The sequence below is a fragment of the Ochotona curzoniae genome, unplaced genomic scaffold (genome assembly GCF_017591425.1).
Source record: "Ochotona curzoniae isolate NIBS_2020 unplaced genomic scaffold, NIBS_Ocur_1.0 contig_2754, whole genome shotgun sequence".
Classification (NCBI taxonomy): Eukaryota; Metazoa; Chordata; class Mammalia; order Lagomorpha; family Ochotonidae; genus Ochotona; species Ochotona curzoniae.
In genome coordinates, this window is record NW_024465582.1 from 15,014,248 (window position 1) to 15,037,722 (window position 23,475).

Here is a 23,475-nt window from a genome sequence, read left to right on the forward strand (position 1 = left end):
AAGAAGAAAGCAGTTGGGAGAACTGCAGCAGCAAGGTTTAAGCCCAAGCTGTAAGAGGAGGAAGAGAATGAGCTGACCAGCCTTTGGAGACCACTCACAACTCTGGGAAGGGAGGAAGACCTTGACATTGAAAGAGGCTTGCCTGAGACTAAAACAACATCCCAAAGGTAGCTTGTTTCTTTTTTCCAATTCCTTCCCAGCCGCTAAAGATTGCGAGTGGCTAGAAATTCAATGGAAGTAATCCATGAGTGCATGGCCAGACCCTGAGATAAAGTCTGAGAAAGAACTTCCTTATTCTAATTCCTAAATAAGGATGGGCAAAATCTCAGTTCTGCACTAGCTGGGCTCACTGGATGCTATGTAAACAAAAACTTAACAAAATGCCAGAGAAGACCTCCGCATGGGCAACAGGAGCTTGAGCCATTAGCAGTAGTCACGATCACTGGCTGTCACTCAGTGAGCATTGACCAGTGCCAGCCTGGGCCAGTGCCACTGGTACAGCAAGCACAAGGCACCTGGGCGCAAAGCTGAGCTCTGCCACCAACCAACTGGATTACTTTGGATGAGTTATTTAACCCTCTGCCTCAGTTTCCTCATCCACAAAGTGGATCACAAGTGAATGCACTGGCTCCCCAGGTTACTAAGTGGATGCAGCTAAACTATTTAGAATAGGGGTAAGCAGTTTCATTCATCATCAGAACTCAGGAACAGTTTTCCTAATGTGCAGGTTTGTGCAGTTCAAGGAAGTTGATTTGCTGCTGAGCAGCGAAGCCAGGATTCGAAACCAGCCTGATGTCAATGCGTGTGATCCTTGTATCAATCTTGCTGTGTCTCTGGAGGTTGCTGAACATCTCCTCTGCCTCCCCTCCTAGGAAGAGCAATCGAAGAGGGGTGGTTGGGGAAGAACTGCTTAGCTTGGAGAAGACAAGATCATAGGAAAAACCAGAGGCTGTTTTGTGAAAGACTTCATAATCAGCTCCAGCGGAGGAAGAAGGAACGACTAGAAAGGACTGTTGTCACCGTGTCAGTGAGATGAGCTGCCAGAAAGTGGCAAATCCTCCAGCTTGAGAGGCTTGGGCAGATTTACCAGGAGCATCATAAATTAATAGGAACTAATGATGAGCAAATTAAATATGAATAAAGTAATCCCACAAAATCATCAGCACAGTATTTGGGTATTTGATGAAACAGGACTCCCCAACAACAACAAAAAAATCATTCAATAAAAACAGACCCAAGCATCTGGTACAAGTGAGGTCATGTGCAATTAGTTTGCTTCTAGAATTTCATCCCGTCTCTCCCAGCAGCACACTGAGAGGCAGGAAGGAGGGTGCTGGTGGCTGCCACCACCCACACATCCCCACTGCCACCAGGGCATGGAGGCACAGCCTAGGTGAAGATGCCCAAAATACAGGGACAGATGTGCAGGGGACTGACTGGTCTAGGTGCCAATTACCACAGTTAAACTCACAACAAGCAGACCCCAAGGGCACAAAACTTCAGCAAAGACGGATGTTCTGCTGTGCGTGTCACCTGTCTGAGGTTAGGAACAATGTCTCTTTATTGACCTAATTCACATATCTAACAAAGAGAGCCACAAAGCAACAGCCGATCAATGCCACCGCAGACGCTGTGATCACCACGACGATGACGCTGCCCGCCGTGTTGACCAGAAAACCCAGGCCGCCTCCAACCAGGATCTGAGCCAGCTGCACCATGCAGGTGAGGGCGGCACAGTCCACGCCCTTCCCTCGCCCGCTGCTGTCCAGGCCCCCTCCGGGGGCCAGCTGGTGCCTCTGCAAGAGAAGCACAGGAACAGCAGTTGGTGTTCAAGGAGCTGTTGCTTAGGGCACAGGTTGGCAAACTGTGTGAAGAGCTTTGTGGGTTCTTCTAACTACTCCACACTGCTGCAGCACAGAAACAGCTACCACAGGTAACCAAATGGAGCTCCAACATCATTTTAGGGTCACTGGCATTCGATCTATCTCACGTCATTTTCACATGGCAGTAAATATTGTCCTCCTTTTGATTTGACTGTATTGCAGTCACTTAAAAAATGTAAAAGGAAATTCCTATCTCCTGCACAACACAAAAACAGGTGACAGGCTGCATCTGCCCAGGAGGCCCTTGGCTGTACTAAACCTGTGCAAACTTCTTCCACAAACATCACTTGATCTCACCCTTATCACCTCCCTAGATGCACACACTATCATTACCCATGTGATAATAATAATAACTAACAGTAAGCACTGTTTTTTAGTCTTTGTCAAGTGCAGGATAGGCCCTTTGTTAAGGACATTATATATACTATCTTGTTTAATGTTCAACAACCCTATAAGGTGAATTTTATTATTCCCATATGGCTGGTAAAGAAACTTGAGTCTTTGAGTTTGAAGAATTTCCCTTAGTGGTGTTTGGGGGGGGGTGGGGGTGGTGAAGCATTGTACCGAAAATGCATGTTATTACTTTAAACAGATTTACATTTGTTTGATTTTTCACTTAAAAATATGAAAGCTAGGGGGCTAATGCAATGTTCAATTGGTTAATCCTCAATCAACAAGCACCAGCATCCCATGTGAATGCCAGTTTGTATCCCGGCTGCTCCACGTCCCATCAACTCCCTGCTTATGGCCTGGGAATGCAGCAGAGGATGGCCCAAAGCCTTAGGACTGTGCACCTGCATGGGAGACCTGAAAGAGGCTCCTGGCTTCAGAATAGCTCAGCTCCAGCCATTGTGGTCATTTGGGGAGTGAATCAGCAGATGGAAGATCTTTCTGTCTCTCCTTCTCTCCATAAATCTGCCTTTCCAATAAAAATAAAAATTTTTTAAAGAAAAACTTAAAAGCTAAACAAAACAGTGTAACAGATCAGGGCTGGCATCAGTTAGGAAAATATGGAAGCAGCCACTTCAGGATATACTTCCATGCATCCTTGAGATGGCTGAACCATGGGAATAATAGCTAACCTAGAACTGAACCCTTGGGACAGGTATTTGATGCAGCTGTTATGACATGGACACTTGCACCCTATAGCCTAGTGCCTAGTGAATATTCTAGTTTTGTTTCCAATGTGGTTTCCTGCTAATGCAGGTCATGAGAGGCATCTAGTGACAGGTGAAGGACTTGTGTCTCTGCCACCCATGTGGAAGACTTAGACTGAATTCCAGGCTCTTGGCTTTTGTCCTGCCCAGCCCCAGCTGCTGAGACATTTGGGGAGTGAACCAGTGAATAGAAGATGTGTATTTGTGTATACATGTATGCACACATGTGTGTTCCTCTTTCAAACAAAATGGTACTTCCTAATATTTTAAAACAACTAAAATGAGCTTTTTATAAGTGTTATTTAATAAATTAGTAACTTCCTCAGTGTCACATCGTTTTGAAGTGAAGGAGGCAGAAATTAAATCCATGTTTCTCTGAGTCCAAAATTCTTGCATTTCTGCCTTCCTGATGTGGAAATCTCTATTGGGAGGGACTCTTTGCAGTAACTCTCTCCTTAACAGCCAAATCCTTGTGGAGTACTGCAACATGGCCTGTGGTGGAAGACAGCCTACATCCCTGTTTGAAAGGATTTATCTCCCATCATAGCTCTGTCCTGCTGTGTTTGCCAAATCAAACGATGGGAAGGGAGGTGGGAATTATAGTCACATGGACACGTGTTCAGTGTTTTTGCAATTTCAAGCTGAGATTATTTTTTTTCTGCTACCACAGTAAAGAAGCAGAGAAAGTTGCACATCTGATAAGAGGTATTAATTTTAGAGCAGAATTGTTCAATTTCTTATTCTTTCAAGGATTACACCGCAAACTGCTCTCTAGTCCAAGTTCCTAGGTTTAAGAGGGACACATCCCCTTGGGGGCTGCATTGTCAGGCGGAATGACCACTAATGGCACCAACTTCCCTCCCTGCATGTTTACTAAAGCCTGGACTCCCCCTCAAACAATACTGCTTATGATTCCTAATGCCCAGAGATTCCACTCTGCAGGAGGAAGTTTAGTTCTCCACTGTAGGCATGCAGTAATGCTAAAGGTGCACTGTGAAATGTGTGGGGTGGATGAAGAAGAACCATCCTTTGTGTCTCTGTGTGGTGGTGCTTGGGACTCAGCATTACCAAGTCCCCCAGTTCCTAACTGCATAACTGTGAGTGATGCTCTTTGTCCCACAGCTTCTCAGGCATACAGGGTACCACTGCAAGGAGACAGCAAGGCTGATGCTCATGCTTGCATCAGAACTAGCTATGGCTGGCTGGCAAGCTGAGTACTGCTCATTCAAGGACCATCATTTTCCAGCTCTGTTCTGAACTTTCTCATTACATCCCCCACTCCAGCCTGAAGGTGAGGCTCAAGGTAACCCGTATCAGAGGTTCAACAATGGTGACCCACCTCTTCCTCCTCCTCACGGTGATATTCAGCAATGAGGTTAAATGGCACGGTGTACAGCGTGCTGGACATGACGCCAAACAAGGCACACAGGACCAGGGTAGAGTAGACATTCGGGAAGAGTCCAATGAATCCTGTTCCCAGGCCAAAGAGAAAATACCCCATGAAGTAAAGACCCTTTAATCCGATGTAGGATACCAAGGCCTTCTGAAAGTCTGTGGGGAGAAGAGAGGAAGACATTACAGCTGACAGCACCTCAAAGCACTCAGCAATATCAGACAACCCTTTCTTTCAAAGATTCACTTTCTTTTAGGAGACTTCTTTTGATAGTGAGTTAGGAACAAAAGAACCTCTTCATCTGCAGTTAAAAACAGCTGGCTTGGAAATCAGTTTCAAATCCCTTGCAAGAAAGGACAGCTTGAAAATGCCTTGCTAGGCTGATTTTCTTTTCCACAATGGAGGGCGGGTTGGGTTTAGCAGGGAGCAGAACAGCAAAAGGATGTGAAACAAGGGGTGGGGTGGGGGAAGCTCACCTTGACTACCAGAAACTGGGGCTACAAGGCATGGCAGAAAAGTGTGGGACATTCTAAATAGAGAGGTCTGACAGGACCAAAAACTTTGGCCCAATTCTTTAACATCATGTTAGAGCAAACAAAAATCACAGTAGACAGATTTTGCAGAATGCTCCAAGTTGTTCACAATATCTTAGCCCCCACCTCTCACTCAAAAGAGAAGTAATGGATACACCATTATCTATAGATGCTCTCCCTGGTTTGCCAGCCTTTCTCTGGCTGGGAAGTGGCCTTCACGGCACCTGGTGCCTATCCACTGTTGATGGACAAGTACCTTAACCTCTCACCATGGCATCATCTCAAACATGTGAACAATAAAACTTTCCTCTGGGGTTGGTGTCAGGGTTGAATGAGAATGAATGTCAGAGAAATTACCCATCCCAATGTCTACTGGACTACTCAAACCAGAGGTAAATGCAAGTGTACCTATTCAAGAAGGAGACTTTCTATATATAGTCAAATAATTTTTGGGTTTAGTATTGCACAGATAAGAAACTTAATATGTGTTACACCTGAATCAATTCTGAAGTAACACACTGTCACTAGCAGTTACAAACACAAGGCTCTGAAAGTGACAAAGGGACAACCTTGTATCCTCTATTAAATTCAACCACACCTGGAGGGTCACTTTCTGCTTGTGAGATGCTTATATTCATGCAGCAAATGCAATGCAAGGTGTCTCGGCACCTGAAAGGCAGCTTCACTCTTCACTGGGTAAATGCTTTTATGCAAGTGTGTAGGCTAGTGGGGGGAAAGACAAAGAAAGCAAAAGAGATATTTGGAAACACAAGCAATGTTTGAACAAAGACTGACAGGCTGAAAAAGAAGGCTTTATTCACGAAGGAAAATCAGTGAATTTCAGGGTCAGTCTTGCCTGTCCATGGACCTGATACTCTGTGACAGTCATATCCTCACACAGTGCCTCTCTTTAGGGTTGGAGGGAGATGACCGATTTTACCTCGTTACATGTGGAGAAAAGTGTTTTTCCTACAAGATGAGGATAGTAGTAAATAGTCCTTTCTAGTCTTTAGGATCACAAGAAAATTTAGATAATTGGTTAGGCCATTTTGTGCTAACACTCTGTTTCTAAATATTTGAAATCCCCCTCCTGGGATTTTCTTAGTTCATACATTCTAAAGAGAAATAAAAGGTTTGTTAAGAAATGCAAGCTAAGATAGACCCCACGGAGCAGGTGGTTAAGCCACCATTCAGACACTAGTATTCTATGCCTGTGTCAAGATGCCTGGTTTGAGTCCCAGCTACTCTAGGCTTTCAATTCAGTTCCCTCCTAATGCACTTAGGAAATGAAAGATGATGGGTTTCTTGCCACCCAAGTGGTAGACACACTTGCAGTACTTGGCTTGTGGCATTAGTCTGGTTTGGTCCTGGCTGTTGAGGGCATTCGAGGAGTGAACCAGCAGATGGAAGCATTCTCGGTTACCACTCTGGGCATTTGTGCTCAGATCATTCTGCATGTTGATTTTGATGGGTGCATCTGAGTGTCTCCCACAGCCTTGCCCCAGTAGATCATGGGCCTGCTGGCATTCGATCCCTTGCCCATCCCAATACCTCACCAGCTTAAAAAATACACATATATATATGAATCTTTCTGTTTTCCAAAGAACCATGAATCAAGAACCTGCTGATGCCAAATACAAAAGAAATTGGCATGTAGTATTCACCATATAAAAGCATACTTTTATGGTCTTTTCTCAAGTTTTCCAATCTCCATATATTCATTATGAATGTGGCTTTTTGAAGAGCAGAAAATAAGTATAGACTCTTAAAATTTAAGTTTGTCTAGATAAGCATTTTTTAGAAGACCCTCTTTGGGGAGCAAGACTTACAAGAATAAAGTGAGGAAGATATGGAGTTGATGCACAGGCCCCAACATCCAATCTCAACCCCTCTTTCATAGGTGAGAAATTCTGTGGAGTTGTGCGGGCTATAGGGATCCCCTTGGAACACAATCTGAAAGACAGGGATTGGGATGTTGAGCTACAGACAGCACGTGGTAGGGACCCCTCCTTGGGCACTGTGGGGAGTAATGTGTACCTGCCCAAGGAGCCACTCCCAGGGCACAGAGTTCATTGTGGCACAATCAATTCACCCCATTCATCCTATCACACTTACATGCTAAGACAACTCCTTAAGCTTAGACATTCTAGTTCCTTGGAAGTCTGAAGTCTACTCTGTCATGCTTAAACACAATTCCTCTAGGTCTTGGATACAATTCCATGTAGCCCTGCCTGACTGATGCAGACCCTTATTTCCCAGTACAATACCAGGCTCCAGCTCATCTCTACACATGAATTCCTACCCCTGCTTGGAATGTTTTCTTTCTCCACTCAAACGGTTCACGAAAAAAATGAAATTAAAAGATAAGTCTACCTTGCTGCAAAAAAAAATTTGCATACATTTTCCACTAAATATTTGAAGACTTGTCATGAATCTCTCTAACTCCTAGCCACCATTCAAGGTCCATACTATACCACTTTTATAGATCCTGCTATAATTCAAACAGTTAGCACCAACTTCCCCTGTTGTATTTTGTTGAGTACTAGTAGATCCTACAGTGCCCTCTGGTTCTTCAGAGTAGAGCAGCTTCCTTCTAGAATCTGACCAACTCCTTGACGGTGTTACTTCCTATATTCCCACTGTGCTCATCCTAAAGTCCAGCCCAGAAGCAGCCTGACAATTTCTGATTGTGGATGGCCCCATGAGTCAAAGAAGAAACACACACAAGCTCATTACCTGGCCCATAAAGTCTGTGAAGAAGAGCATGTTGGACAAGAAGGCTGTCCATCCAATGAGGTGGCTGATACAAAGATAGCGATAGTGGGCAGGCATGGTCACCAAAGCTCTCAGGAGTGATTTCATGGTCATTGCCCTTTGAGTCTGAAATAAAACATGAAACAGTGTGAATTTTGATCCAGAGCAAGCACAGCAAGTTAAAGTTGTATGTGATACTAAGTAACTACTTTTGTGATGCTATGGTGGTAGGGAGGAAATGGTAGGAGGCAAAATGAGGAGTAACAAAGCAGAGAGAAGGATGAGCCCATTTATATACAAAAATATATTGCAAAAAATGTTGTAAATGCTTTTTCTTAAAGAAAAGATCCACCTGTCCCATATCTACATACCTGGGTTCAAAGCCCAGCTATGGATTCTGACTCCAGTTTCCTATCAATAATGAATGTGGGCAGCAGAGATGACAGCTCAAGTAATGGGGACAGAATTCCTGCCACTCACATGGCAGACTGAATTGTCTTTCTGGATCCTGGCTTTGGCCCTGACTTAGTCCTAGCCATTGTGGGTGTTGAGGAGCCAATGGTTGGGAGCGCTCTCTCTCACTCTGTCTGTCTCTCTGCTTCTCTATTTTCAAATAAAAATAAATATATTTTAATGGCTAATTAATGTAGCGGCTGGTACAATGACTTAATTAGCTAATCCTCAACTTGTAAATGCTGGAATCCCATATGGGTACCAGTTCATGTCCCAGCTGCTCCACTTCCCATAGACCCCCCTGATAGTGGCCTGGAAAAGCAGGGGAAGATGGCCCAAATCCTTAGGACCCTGTACCCAAGTGGGAGGCCAGGAAGAAGCTCCTGGCTCCTGGCTTCAGTTCAGCTTAGCTCTGGCCACTGCAGCCATTTTAGTGGATGGAAGATCTTTCCTTTGGTCTCTCCTTCTCTGTAAATCTACCTTTCCAATAAAAAATAAATATATTTTTTAAAAGACTCTTATGTAAGCCAGCATTTATATGATAATCCTTGCATTTCTAAAGATTGTAAGACAAATCCACAATGCCTTTTATGATCTCTGTCCCCTAATATTAGCTCCATGATTATATTTTTATATGAAAAAATATATTACAGATATAATTAAGGTTACCAATCAGTTAATTCTTCTTTATAAAAAAGATTTATTTTTTTATTGAAAAGGCAGATCAGATTTATGGAGAAGGAGAGACAGATAGATCCTCCATTTTCTAGCTCACTCCCCAAATAGCCACATGACCAGCTGAGCCAGTCCAAAGTCAGGAGCCAGAAAGATCCCCCAGGTCTCCCACATGGGTGCAGGATCTCAAGGCATTGGATCATCCTCTGTCACCCTCCCAGGCCACAAGCAGGGAGCTGGATGGGAAGCAGAACAGTCAGGACATGAACCAATGCTCATATGTGATCCCAGCACTTGCCAGGTGAGGATTTAGTCACTGAACTATTGTGCCAGGCCCTGATCAGTTAATTCTAAGCCAACTAAAAGGGAAATTAGATGGGTGACCCTAATTGAATCACAGTTTCCTCCACCCTAAAGCACAAAGATTTCTGATAAGAAGGTAGCCCAGGGAAAGGATCAGAGAGGAGGCTTTAGGGGATGAGAGCGGTGAGCCAACGACCAACAAGAAAAAAGGGCCACAGTGCTGCCATCACCAGGAATTGGATTCAGCCCACAACTGGAGGGCTCTCAGAGAAAACATTCTTTCCTGTGAGACTTTCCCATGAAAGTACAGCATTGTCCAACCTGCTGACTTCCACGTTGTCAGACTGTGAGCAGTGAAGTTCATGAAGCCTACTCAGATGTCTGTTCCATAGAACTATATGGTAGCAAATGAGAACTGAGTCAAGCTACCAAGTTTGTGGTAATATTTTATGCAGCAAGAGAAAACTAGTAGAGATGACCTCTCAGCTGCCTGCTGTTGGCCAAGAGCCTGTTGCTGGGTTACTACCCCAGATCCTGCCACTGACACAGGTGAGTCTGCCCTATACTGAGTCAAAATGAGAACAACATAGAGTTCAAGCATACATGACACACAGAGACATATATTGCACACTTATCACATACTATGCACATGTACCACAGCCAGCAAATACACATAACGCACATGTACCACACACTCTACACATTATACACACCACACACCCATACTGTATGCAAACATCATAACACAATTTGCATATACTATACTAAAAACCCCCACACAGAGAAGTTTTCAAGAATTTTATGAAAATGGATATTATAAAAAAAACTGCATGGGCACTTTTATTTATTTATTTATTTTTAATAATCTTACTTGGTTGATTAGGGTACAAAGGGTCAAGGGCTACAGGAAAGTGGGTAAGACCATTGTTTCCACACCAATATCATCATTTTTCCCCTGTATCTGGGGTCAGGGCAGAAACAAAGGGAAAAGCCCCACCCAACCACCCTCCCATCCCAGGTCCCCGATGTGGGGCATGCTCCAAGGGTCCTGCTCAAGCAGTTTTGATAGTTCAACAGTTCTGAATTGCTGCCAATCTCACCATTCCAAGCATGATGAAATCTATTCAGAATCCACTGACTAACATAGTCTCTTCATGGTTGGGGTTCTGAGATCAGCAGTTCAGTTGGAGGGATCTCCAAAGAAACTTCATCTGAGGTGATCCCAGACCTGATTCTTATGTGCGTTTGCCAGTACAGGGTCCGACACAGTCCATCGCCCCAATCAGCTTATGCACATGCTCGTCGTTTCAATTGCTGGATCTGTTCTGTTTCCAGCCCTGCCTTCCACGTGAACCAATGGGTGTTGTAGTCCAGCTTTGTAAAATGATTCTTTGTGCTTCATGTGGAAGATTATATTTACCCATTTTTGCTTTGTCATATAAAATGATCAGTCTTATTACAGTATTGAAGCCACTGACCAAAACTATACTGATTTTGTACACTTTATCCCTATTAAAAAGTATACACGTTCCCTTGAGGAAAGAAATAAATAAGTTTTATGTAAGTAGAAAATGCTATCTGTCAAAATACAGACTACAAATGTGGCTAAGAATTACGTCTTTTGCCTCAATTGCAAAATAAAAGCAGCTAAAGATATAGCCGATGCAACACCAGCCTGGTTTCCATAGCCCAGACTCAACGATTTTTCTTCATTTTCTCCCCTCTTCCACAAACTGCAGAGCCGAGAAACTTAATCTGGTGAGCAAACATTCAGCTTCAGTGAAATATTAATTTATGCCTCTTCCTTATACATAATTTCAACCTTCCTTCATTGTGGCCTAATTGTTCTTTTCTTCCAAAAATAAATAGGCAATTTCAAATTGTGCCTAGTATTTCTGTAAAAGCTGGTGATGTGAATATTCAAAGTTCTATTGGTTATTTTAATTCAGAAGGAAATCCAGCTGGCACCACGTTCCTGACTCATCAATTGTTTTGGCACGGCCTTTTCATTGACGCTGAGCCCCTGGGAGTTGTTTTGTTGCATATTCTTTGTACCACCAGCAGCAGCAGAAGGGATGTGGATGGATTTATGAGCGGAAAAAAGAAAAAAAGACACCAGGGCCCCAAAGAGAAGAAAGCTCATAAATGTGCACTCAAATGGACACTTCAAATTTGAAGGGAGCAATTGAGGCAAGGAGGGAGGACTAGAGGTGGATTTGATAGATCCACTTGGAATTTGAAAATGTCTACCATGAAAAAGAAAAATCTCAGCTCTCAAAGTGCACAGTCATTTTCCCTTTGGAAGGAAATAACCTTGACAAACAATGGCAGCCCTGGTGCTGGCCCTGACATGATGCCAGTCCTCAGCTGGAAACCTCTCACCACTGCAAGGCTCAATGACTGTGAGCCTACAATACGTTGCTGTTTTTAATCTTTGTCTTTTTCAATCAAGTACCAGAGCCACTAGTCTATAGTCTACAGCGCTATGTAGGTGACACATACTAGAAGGCTTACTGATGTTTTTCTTATTATTTTTTACTGTATATCTTTAGGATGTACAAAATAAAATTTTGAGACATATATACGTTTTGGAATGGATAATGAAGGTAATAAATATATTACATCAAATACTTATCACTGCATTGTGGCAACCATGCTTAAAATGGACTCCTGGCAGATATCAAGCATACAGCACACTGTTACTGTAGTCCTCATGTGTACAGTAGAGCAAGCACTTGAATTTTTAAGTTTTATATCCCAAACACCTGTCCTGTGAAAATTAACTGTACAGCATTTGATGAATTTATTTTCTTACTAACAGGGAGAGATTAATGCTTTTCAAAAAGCTTTCCCCACTGTTGATTTTTCTCTAATACTCCCAAAAGTGTTTGAAGAGGTGAGCTAACCCACGCTGAATGGCTTCTTGAGGGAGACTTCCACTCTTCCCACGGGGCAATCATGGAAGCAGATACTCAATTGATGTAATGGCCATCTCTCTACTAAAGATCCCTGTTGTCTTATTCCATAAACCACAACATTCCTTGTTCTTTATTTTCACTGTTTCCCTGATTTCCATTTATTTTGTATATCCATTATAGAAATGTTTGTTATAATTCAGTTTTTTTAAAGAAAATTAAATCTGCTTAACATTCAGAAAAAAATTACTTCAACAAGCCTTTTTACCATACTGTTTTAACTTTTTCCTCCGTATGTGAGTAGTTTTTCCAAAAATGTGGATAATCTTGTGCATATGGATATTGTGCCTGATCTGGTCCTCAGATCTTCTCTCTCTCTCTCTCTCTCTCTCACACACATACACACACACACACACACACACGTGTGTTAATGATCACTGGGCTTCCGTGCACACCTGTTTTTCAGTGTCCCAACTGCCAGGTAGAACTGCCTGAGGATTTTCTGGTCTAAGGAGTTGTTCCAGAGTTCTGATTCATTAATGCAAGAGAGGCAGGGGTGCAGGTGCTGTTGCCCCACGCCACTTGGTGCAGGGCAAGGAGCTGAGTGCAGGTCTCAGATGATCTAACCACTCCCAGTGTCTCTGTTTGCTCTGTAATCAAGTGAAGGCTTCATGGGAGTGATGTTTTTGTTTCTCTTTGCCTACTTCTATGGAAAATGGTTCATTCATCCTAAGACGGAGGTCCCTGGTGGGAGGGAGGATGCACCTGAAGAAATTGAACTCCCAGGCAGTCAAGGCTACACAATAAAGTAGCCCACTTAAGTAAGCATTTTGCCTATTCAAACACAAGCAATGTTGAAGTTTACTTTGGCATTAATTTTGCAAAACTAAATATTATGGAAATAAATACCTCAAATAAAAGTGGAGGAATTCTTCACCTTGACAAAACTACTTAAACACATTTATAATGACAGCTAAGATTTAATGTTTGCTGTTTGTACAATAATGTGTAAATATGTAGGAGGTTCTCTACTAAGTAGCAAAAACATTTCCTTGAAATGCCATTTTAAAAAAAGCATAGCTTCCCTATTTTTTAAGCCAGTTAGTTAAACACAAAGTGGTTTCCCTAGATTGGGTCCTAAAACAGACAAAGGACATTAGTGCAAAAATTGGAGATATCCAAGAAAGTCTACAATTTAATAGTTTGTACCAATGTTGATTTCTTAGTTTTGGCAAATGCACAGTTTGGTAAGCTGTTAACATGTGAAGAAAGCTGCTCAAGGATAGACAGGGACTCCTCCTACTGCTTTGCAAATTTTCATATGATTAAAACTGTTTTTTAAAGATTGGTTTATTCTTATTAGAAAAGCAGATGCACAGAAAGGAGAGACAGAGAGAAAGATCTTCTATTTGCTGGTTCACTCCCCAAGTGGTTGCAAAAAGCAGAACTGAGTCCATCTGAAGCCAGGAGTTTCTTCTGGGTTTCCTGCATGGTTACAGGGTCCCAAGGCTTTGTGCCTTCCTCTAATGCATTCCTAAGCAATAAGCATGAAAGCGGATGGAAAGTAGAGCAGCTGGGACATGAGCCAGCACCCACATGGGATCCTGATGCTTGAAGGTGGAGCATTAGCCAATTGAAACACTATGCTGGATCACAAAACTTTCTTAAGAAAGAATTCTGGGCCCAGCATGATAGCCTAGTGGCTAAAGTCCTTGCCTTGTATGCACTGGGATCCCATATGGATGCTGGTTCTTTAACAATGGAAAAGTCCCGTATTCATACAGTTCTCTACAACAGTTATCAGCCCTCTCGAGCTATGGGGCATTCGAAATCTAAAGGGACCAAAGTTCTAGTTTTGTTTTAGTTGAATTAGTTATTATTTAAAAAGCCTCAGCAGCTTAATCTCTCCTGCATGGTTAGCATAATGCTAGCCTCTTCTTCCTCAGAATGTGACCCCATTTGTCTGCCGTTCAGTCGGTTCCTGTATAACAGATTAACCTAACGAACTCACTGCATAGTCACAAAAAAACATAATAAAAAGAATATCCAACTAACTCTCAACACATAAGTTCAACATCTCTAACTCAACTATTAACCTTGTTATGCTGCTATGTGGAAGAACAAATCAATAATTTATAATCTTAGCCTTGAAAAATATTTGTTCTGGCTCAAAAATGGTTCTAGGCTATTCTTAAAGGTCTAACCTGTCAGAAATGGCTTTCTGGTTTGATGCTTTAAAAAGAGTGAGAAACACGAGGACCAGAGGATAATGCATACATTTGTCTTTGAAGTCCAGAGTTTTAATTCTAAGGGATAACAGCTGCTGGGGATTTGAGGATTCAATTAGACTTTACAAAACTCTTCACATCAAACAAATAAACAAAACAAAGATTAAGAAAGAAGAATGAGCACAAACAAAAACGTTTTTCCCAAGAACAAAGAATATGTCTACTTACCCGTGAAGCAGTGTTTTTGTTTTTCCGTCCCTGCACAGCCAGCTCTGGGTTTCTGCAGCCATTTTTAACTTTCTCGATAGAGCCATACTCATAAAGTCCCTCTGATGACAGCAGAGAACCCTGCAGGGATGGCTGAGGGGACAGAGCTTCAGTGACATCTATAAGTGGGGTTTCGGAGATACTACATAGATGAATAATAAAACAAAAAATGAGCACCAAGGCAGAAAAGAAGAACATAACCTGGAATTCTGTGCCCAGCACTCTTCCCAGTTCCAGATGGGTCCAGTCCATGGCACCCAAAAGGTAACCCAGGGCACCTCCAAAACCTAGAATGAAAAACAGGAGATGAAGGAGTTGTATGCCACACATATCCTCTGCAGATGTCAAAAGTGTACTCAAGGCTGTTGCTTCAGACAAAAGCCTTCAGCAGCCTCCATCACGCCCTCCCTATCATGGGCTACCTACCAGCACAGATCAGATTATGTTTTCTGTCATCTTTTTTCTTATAAGTGAAGTCTCCATTCTATGTCTCAAGTAAAAACATCATCTTCATTTACCAGAGAATTAAGGAAGAAAACAGAATATAAGAATTTCTGTCCCTGATCCTAAGTTAATATAAACTTGATTCCAAGGACATAAACCTGAGTGACAAACACCATGAGTCCTAATTTATCCAGGATTATATAAGAATGGACAATTATGGTGACTTTAGTTGCAATTTAACATAGAGACTATTTATAGATGACCAACTGTCCTATCATTGGATTCCAAAGATAAGCATTGTCATCATGTTCTGAATGAAGTATTTCAAGGAAAAATTATGGGAAGTTTTTCCATGTCCAGTGGAATACAACAAAGTAAGAAGTATGTTCTCTGTCACAAAGGAATGTGTGGTCTAGTTACGGGTGATGGGAATATTTGTCAGCACATGCAATGCCAGGATCTGAGAGGAAGGGGATTCCTCACACAGCCACACTCTGTTACTGACACAGATGGTCGTGCTGAGACTGGCAGCACATACAGTGATCAGCAGACACTGACTCTCTTTTTACATGATTGTAGAAATATGGAGGGTGTCAGAGGTCATTGCCAAGCCAAGGAATCAACCAAAACAGTCTGTGGGTTTCCTCTCTTCTTCATCCCCATTATGACAACCAAGAATGCCTCCAAACATTCCCAAATATTCTTAGGAAATGGGAGAGATTTAAAAGAAATCTCTTGTTAAGAATTCCTGACTTACCATTAGGACAAACGCACATTTCCCTTTTTTGAAACTACTTATCATTTGTAAACAGATTGATGGTTACCATTTTGCCATTCAACCCTCTTATCATTTACATTTCTATCCTTCAAATATACAAGCATCTCCACCAAGGTAACAGAGAAAACCCCCACATTCCCTGCCCATCTGAAAGAACTGTCATGTTAAATAAATCCTCCAGGTGCAATGTAATATTAATTCTATGTGCAGAAGGGCATGGTTATAAGTATGAAGAAAGATTTATGATAGATATTTATTTGAATGACTGAGGTTTGTGATGGAAAGCTTTCTCGACCCCGTTGTGTCTACTGGTTTACTCTACTTCCATTAGTATTTACTGAGGACTAAATCTGTGACGAGGACGTTGTCAGCTTCTGAAGGTACAAACATAAAAACACTGTGTCCCAACCCGTGACAACAATTTCAAGTGTGAGAAGCAAATAAATAAATGTGAAGAGCTCCTTCCAAAACCTGCAATAAACGAGCTCCAACAATGAACTGGGTACTCAGTGACCACACTAGAGCTCCACAGAGTACTGGTGCTCAGTTAATGCTATGAAAAAGGGGCTGGCTGTTAACAAATATGGTAGGAGTCCTCTTAACATTTAATTAAATATATTAGAGTTCAATACTTCCTTCTACCCCTAAAGTCCTTGGATTTAGTTCATTCAAAGATGGTGGAAAGACATTTGAGATGGAAGGACATTTGAAGACTAAGCCAGGTAAGCCCTGAACCGCAGCCTGCAGTGAAAGGAAGATTGTGTGGAAAGACAGAGGAATTGGGAACCATGCCTATGTGCTTTTTTAGCCAGAGATCTTAGACACGGATCGATAGATTATAGGTAACTATCAGAATTGCCTACACTCTCTTCTATTATGGATAGAGGAAAACATGCAAAAACAATTTTTTTTTAATTCCCAACATTACTATGATATGTGGCTACAAATTACAATAGCACAACAGGATATACCTGGGAGCCATTGTGGGCCACAGAGGAAATTATTCTTACAGAATATTAGAACACTAGAAGGAGTTCTATGTACTTCTATGTACTAGAAGGAGTTACATGTAGCTTTATTTTATATTTTCAGTAGAGAATTATAGGAATTCATTGCTTTGCTTTCTTGGCTTAAGCTAAAGATGTTATCTTCAAAGACAGTCTCTAAGCAAAGTCTCCTCATTTTGGCTGGGACAAAGGCTAATCATTTTACCACCTTCCCCATCTATATCCAGACTGCATTTATCTCTGCTGCCAGGATCATTCTCTTTCAGGCCCTTGAAATCAACCACCAGGCTGTCGGGCAAGCCCTAAGCCAGAGCATCCCAGCAACAGCTGCTGCAGCGTTAGATAACAGGTCTTTGCAAAGCAGGGCCTACAACTGGGCCAGCTGGCTGATTTCTCACAGCTCTAGGCTGTGTTTTCAAACCAAAACCATAGTTAGCCTCTGGAGAACGGATGGCTTTAGCAGACAGATGTTGTATGTCACAACTCATGCTACAATTTGAGCAACGGCTCAATCCAAATACACAGAAAAGTGTAGGTTTTTTTCTGCAATTCACAACTTTAACTGGGAAACTGGGGTACTTTTAGGCCTGAAAAATCTAAAGGAACAAGGAAACTAAGGAGAGTCTAATTCAGACTCTGCAGCCACCGCACACCTGTAATTATCTCTGTGCATCATCAGATAGCTGATTTAACAAGCTCAACACCACTGTGATGCAGCTCAAGTCAAGAGAGCCTGTAGTGCTGCGTCAACTGCTTTATCCCAAAGGAAATCAGACCAAAGATCCCTCCAGTGTCCTATGAGATTCATGTGAGGGTAATTCTGATACCTTCTACATACTTAGTGAATAGCACTGAATATGTCCGAATAGGAATGATACCTACAGACTCTCACCACAAAAGCATGAAATCTGTAAGAATTGACATAAATACCAGCCGTTTTCTGTGTGTGTAAAAGCCTGAGCCAGAAAAACGCCAAACTTATGTGTCTGGTGGCTCCACACAAGTACCAGTAGCAGCGGAAAATCTCAAAATGAATGGATGCCTTAAACTAGTAGAAATCTATCATGTGTTGGCACTGGAATAATAGAGTTCTCTACTTCTAATATAAGCGGCAACAAAGCATACTTTATTTACATTGGTAAGCTGGGAAGCCATGGTCACATGCTCTAACATCTTTTGAGCAGTAACTTTCCATGTGTCAGGTTCCAAAACCAAAAAGTCTCCATGATTTTGGATGAATGGCATTGCTATTAACAAAAAAAAAATCAAAATAGCCAATGACACCGAATAACCTTTTGCCAGCCAATATGATGAAACAGAATGAACTTTGGGATCAGGAAAACAAACTAGGTAAACAAAATGAAACCTAGGACAACCAGTACTGGACAATGGGCCAGTTACTTCATGTGTTATGGCAGCTCTCTCCTCTGTCTGTGTCACTGATTCTCTTTTTCTGTGTCTCTCAAATCAGTAAAAATTCACCATTCACATGTTTGCTCAAACAACAATGACCCAATGTCTTCCACCTGACATGGGCAGGGAGGGAGGGAGGAGGAAGTGTGATAGTCTTCCCTATGGCTCCACTGTGCTGCAGACCCACATACACTGACCAGTCTCTACCTCTGTCAGTGCCACAGAAAGCCTTAGCCTCCATTACACCACCACTGAGAGCAGATACCAGCAAAAATCTCCAATTGGCTTCTGGTTGTGTCCTCATGACGACATGCTACTATAATAGAATTAAAATTGATGACATTCATTCCCATCATGCGTCTGACACCATTATACTTCTGTTTCCAAAAAAGAATACAATGCAAGTCCCTTCTGAAACTCTGCCCTTTTTATTCAACTAAATGCTACCCTAGACACTGCTCCTTATGCCTCTATATAGGATCCATTGATAAGTAGATAGACCCAAACCCTGGTGAGTACAGCTTTCTTTTGAGCATGCTCACATTCTTTGTTGAGTGTATATTTTCCCTTTGCACATGAATAAATCTTGTATCTGCTGACCTTCATTTATATCTCACCCTCAAATTCCTTCTTGCATGAGAGACAGAAATTTAGACCCAGTCACACCAAAATATGTGTTCAGATATTACTCATTACTCCACAGATATAAATCTTAAACAAAAGTGATATTTTTCCTTTTCCGGTCACAGAAGGAGACAGAACACATCAAAACATAAAATGAATAATATACTAGTTGTACTATGAAGACAATCTAATAAAGTGGGGGCTAATAAAGTCCCTCTCCTAGATGTCACAATCTTCTCTGGGTCAGGATCCTGCTGTCATGTAACACACATCCTCGCACAGTACCAACCAGTGCCCTAAGTAGAACTGTTCTAAGTGATTGACCCAACAGCAACCAAAAGAAAGGCTGACAGCAGTCCCCAGGAATCAAAAGAATCCCAAAACACACTTGTCTGTTTAGCATGTACAGAGAGACTATCAACTTGTTGTGTACCCAAGAAATCACAAACCTGGCATTTTTTATTTACTTGGTTTGTTACTGTTTGTAAATGTGATTCTTAAGATCCTTGCCACAAGATCATATGAACTGCTGATTAAAGAAAATACAAATTTCTAAGCTGAACCCCAGATCATCTGAATCAGGAGAACTGGAAGAGGGCCCAGGAATCTATATTTTCAGTAAGCTTTTACCTTATGCTCCACTGTTCTAAAACTCAAGTAAGTATACAAAGTTTCTTTTATTTCACTTGCAAATGTATCTACAAAGAGTTCTTAAGAAAGCTCTTGTGTAAACTTCCTTTGCTAAAACTCTTTAACCCCAGTCACATGCTGACTTTGTTTAGAGAAAGGCATGGGGAGGTAGACTCCACGTCATGGGAGCATCCCATCAAGGAGTCCATTCATTGAAACAATTCCTGCTCAGAGATGTCGGATGACCCAGGATGACCCAGGGAGCGTCTCCCTGTCTGCGGAGCTGAAGGAGAGACTTCCTGGAACACCGCGTACCTGTGAAGAGGGCATGATAGTGGAGGCCCCTCTCTTTGTCCTGATGGGAGCAGACATCAAATAAGTAGGCTTTGATGGGTCCATCGATGAAGTCAGCAGCAAAATCGAAGAGAACCACACCTATCATGGTGATGGTTATGGCCCCAACCAGTTTCCTCCTTGGATTAGCAACCAAAGCTAAGAGAGAAAAACACATCTGTCTCCAAAAGTCTTTCTTTAGAATGATTCACATTTTTTATTTCCATCTAAGCTTCCTGTCATCAGCTCATTTCCCTTTGCTTTCATTTTGCTTTGTTTCCTAAATAAAAATAGCTTCATTATTATCAGTGAATGCCCAGGAAAGGTGAACGGAGATGCAGAATAAATCAGTGATTTCCTAAGGTCTGGTTCATTGGAGGGAAGGAAAAAAAGATGAGAGCAACTGCTAAGGAGTTGCTTTCTGGGTTGATGAAGATGTTCTGGAAATTGATGAATATACTAAAAAGCATTGAATTGCATGTTTTTAAGTGGTGAAGTTTCTGGTAGTGAATCGTTCCTCTTTAAATAAAAATGTAGGCATACTTCTCATAAACAATCACAGTGATAAATCAAAGGCACAGAGAAATGGTTCATATCCCAGGCCCAGCCGTGGCACTCTTTTCCAACCTTCGTTTATGAACATCAACACACACGGAGGTGTATCACTGTCCTCAAATGCAGTGCTGTGCAAACTTGAGCACCATGTTGTAACTTTTCCCCAAAGTTCTGATTCAAGAGGTCTGGGGTGGGGGACCTGACAGTTTGCATCTCTGATCATCCCAGATGATGGCTGATGTCCTTGTTGGAGATCAGAGGCCACACGTTTCAGCAGCTCTGGAGAATGAGGTCACGGAGTGTGCACCTGCTTGTCTGTCTTCAATCATCTTATGCTTTTCATTTTAGTTAGGGAAGAGTTCCCTTACCATTTTTAACTTCATTCTATGGATAGACTGTGACTTATTCAGTCTTTCCCCTGTTGAACATACATTGTGGACTCCTTTACCATGCATTTATTTTCTTCAGAATTAAATGTAATGCATGCCCATGCTGAAAAAAAGTTGCTGTATAAAAATAAGCACAGGTGTGGTCTAGTCATTAAGGCACCAGTGAAGATGAACATAGCCTCACTGGAGTCCCTGGCTTTGCTACTGCCTCTGGCTCCTCACTCCAGCTTCCTGCTAGTGCAGGCCTCGGGAGGCAGCATGTCACCTGTCACCCACAGGGAGAGCCAGACTGAGCTTCCTTCTCCTGGTTTCAGCCTGGCCCAGAAGCAGACATTTGGAAGAGTCACCACTGAATATCTTTTTTTTTTTTTTTCAAAAACATAAGCCCTACTCTTCACTTCTCACTTCCAATGCTTTAGGCTTCACTAAAGCCAACGATTCTTAATAGATTTTTGTTCATTATTCCAGAAATATCCAAGAAGTACTCATTTATGCATTCTTTCAAATATATACAAACGGTACCTGATCTGGCTGCTTCACAATCATCCAGCTTGAGAGTTAGCCTAAAAATGTGTGCTATTTTTAACAATCCTTCTCAATGTTACCTTTATGTTGTTCCTCTGCCAACTACTGATTAATTGATGGCTGATTAGTGGCTAGAATAGGGCCTACCACCAGGTTTTTGTCCAGAATTTACAATGCCAAAATGTCCCCTTGAGCTGACAGACTGCCACTCTATACACATTAAAACATTCTACACAAAGCTATGGGCAGAATCAATATTCATTTCTACATAAAGGTGATATACTAGAATTACTTATGGGGCCAGTTGGCAGACGGCCAATTGGATAAAGTGCTAAGTAGGGCATAATGCGCTCAAAGGGAAACTCAACTGATAAACACATAACACTAATTTGTTAAAATACGTACAAATGTGATGTTATTTTAAAATCTTCACCACAATAAAAGGCAATGCATTCTATTACTTTGTTTTCAAAGGCCACAGAACCCGTCACTCAGAGGTGGGAGGAAGTTCACTGTGTCCTAAGAGAGATCACTGGTTCTAATCAATTTCTACAGAATGTCACTAAGTAGAAATTAACCATCTCCTAAGAGGGGTACGAGAGGACATTCATCTCCACCCACCCACCTCATGCAGTTCACATACCTGATATGACTGCATCCCCATTGAGGTACAGGGCCATGCCTAAGAGCATCATGATGCTCAGAGCCAGGATGTAGGGTCTCCGGCGGCCCCAGCCTGACCTGCAGTGGTCGCTGGCCGATCCAACCACTGGCTGCAGCAGGAATCCGAGGACAGGGCTAAGCAGCCAGACGGTGCTGTACAGATTCTTGGGCAGGCCCACGCTGAGCAGGACTGGGGTCACATAAGCCGCCTCCACCGCATAGCAAAACTCCCGGCCGAACATAGCCATGCTGTGCATGATCAGTCTGCCTGTGGGCCTTTTAGGAGGCTCCACAGAGCCGAAGGGCCCATCTTCAGCTAGAGAGTGATAGGTGTGGGTGCCTGTCTGCCCATTGTCGCTGCCCATGGCCGATGAGGTAAGGAAACCTGTTGGGCGCCCAGGACTTCCCGCACGCTCCCCAGCTCTGTGCTCCAAATGGCTTGACATGGAGCCAGGCTGAGCAGCCAACAGAGATGGTCAGGCTGGGGGAGGGGCTCAAATTCTTTCATGCCTTTCAGATCACAAGTCAGGATGAAAGGGCGGGGGGGGGGGGGGGCTGGGGTAGAAAGCATGACGGAGATTAGCTGCTGGGAGCCCTCTGGCTCCTTAGAATGTCTGAATGCTTCTCTTAAACTATCTTCCTTTGCCCTGTTTCTTTCTCTCTCTCTCTCTCTCTCTTTCTCTCTCTCTTTCTCCCTCTTGCCCTTACATGGCTTAGAGATAACAAAGCCTTAGACAATACAGAATGTAAATCAAAATATAAATGAGTCAGTATTCTTTTACAAATATACTTTTTTCTAGCCTTAGATATTCTGTATCAGACTATATAAGCTTATACATACATGTAGTCAAAAACCAGACTTAGGGGGTGAGTGCTGTAGCACAGTGGGTAAATCAGCCATTGAGATTCCTATACCTCCTATCAGGGTGCCCGGGGTTCAAGTCCCATATTAGCTTCCAATCCAGCTTCCTGCTCATGTGCTTGGGAGGCAGCAAATGATGGCTCAGGTGTTTGGGCCCTTCTCACCCCTAAAGACTCAGGCGGAGTTCCAGGCTCCTGGATTTAGCCTGGCCTAGACCTGGCCATTGCAAGTATTTGGAAAGTAAATAAGAGGATGGAAAGTCCTCTGATCGTGTCTCTCTCATATGAATGTTCATGGATATGTGTATATGTTTGGATGTGTGCTTCTCTACCTTTCAAATGAAAATTTTAAAAATAAAGCAAAAAATAAACAAGACTTCAAATCGTGCAAAGGCTTACCCTTCCTTTAAATCATGAGCTGTTTCCTGACACCCTGATATTTTCCTTGCACATCCTGTAGTGTTATAGTTGGCAGGTCTGTGTTTGTTCTGTATCCTGTGTTAGTCTTTGATCTCCTTAAGGGCAGGTGAGGTCTGTTTTGCTCATTAATTTACCTCTAATGTCTAATATGACAGGTGGCACTGAGTAGTTCATCAATAAACATTTGCTGAAAGAACGTGAAGTGAATAAACCATGTGTGCTGCATTTTTTTTCCCCAGATCTGTTCCTCTCTGGCTCTTTACCTTGTGACA

The 23,475-nt window shown here is 42.4% G+C and overlaps 1 protein-coding gene across 1 annotated transcript; it reads right to left on the reverse strand.

The window, feature by feature from the left end:
- Positions 1-1,543: 1,543 nt before the first annotated feature.
- On the reverse strand, positions 1,544-22,301 carry SLC45A2 (solute carrier family 45 member 2). Its single transcript, XM_040977450.1, has 7 exons — positions 21,903-22,301; positions 19,773-19,949; positions 14,523-14,848; positions 7,703-7,846; positions 6,796-6,919; positions 4,380-4,591; positions 1,544-1,796 (listed from the first exon to the last, which is right to left on the reverse strand). The coding sequence occupies exons 1-7, from the start codon at positions 22,285-22,287 to the stop codon at positions 1,569-1,571; spliced, it is 1,596 nt and encodes a 531-aa protein (XP_040833384.1). The 5' UTR covers positions 22,288-22,301; the 3' UTR covers positions 1,544-1,568.
- Between the last annotated feature and the right edge of the window lie 1,174 nt (positions 22,302-23,475).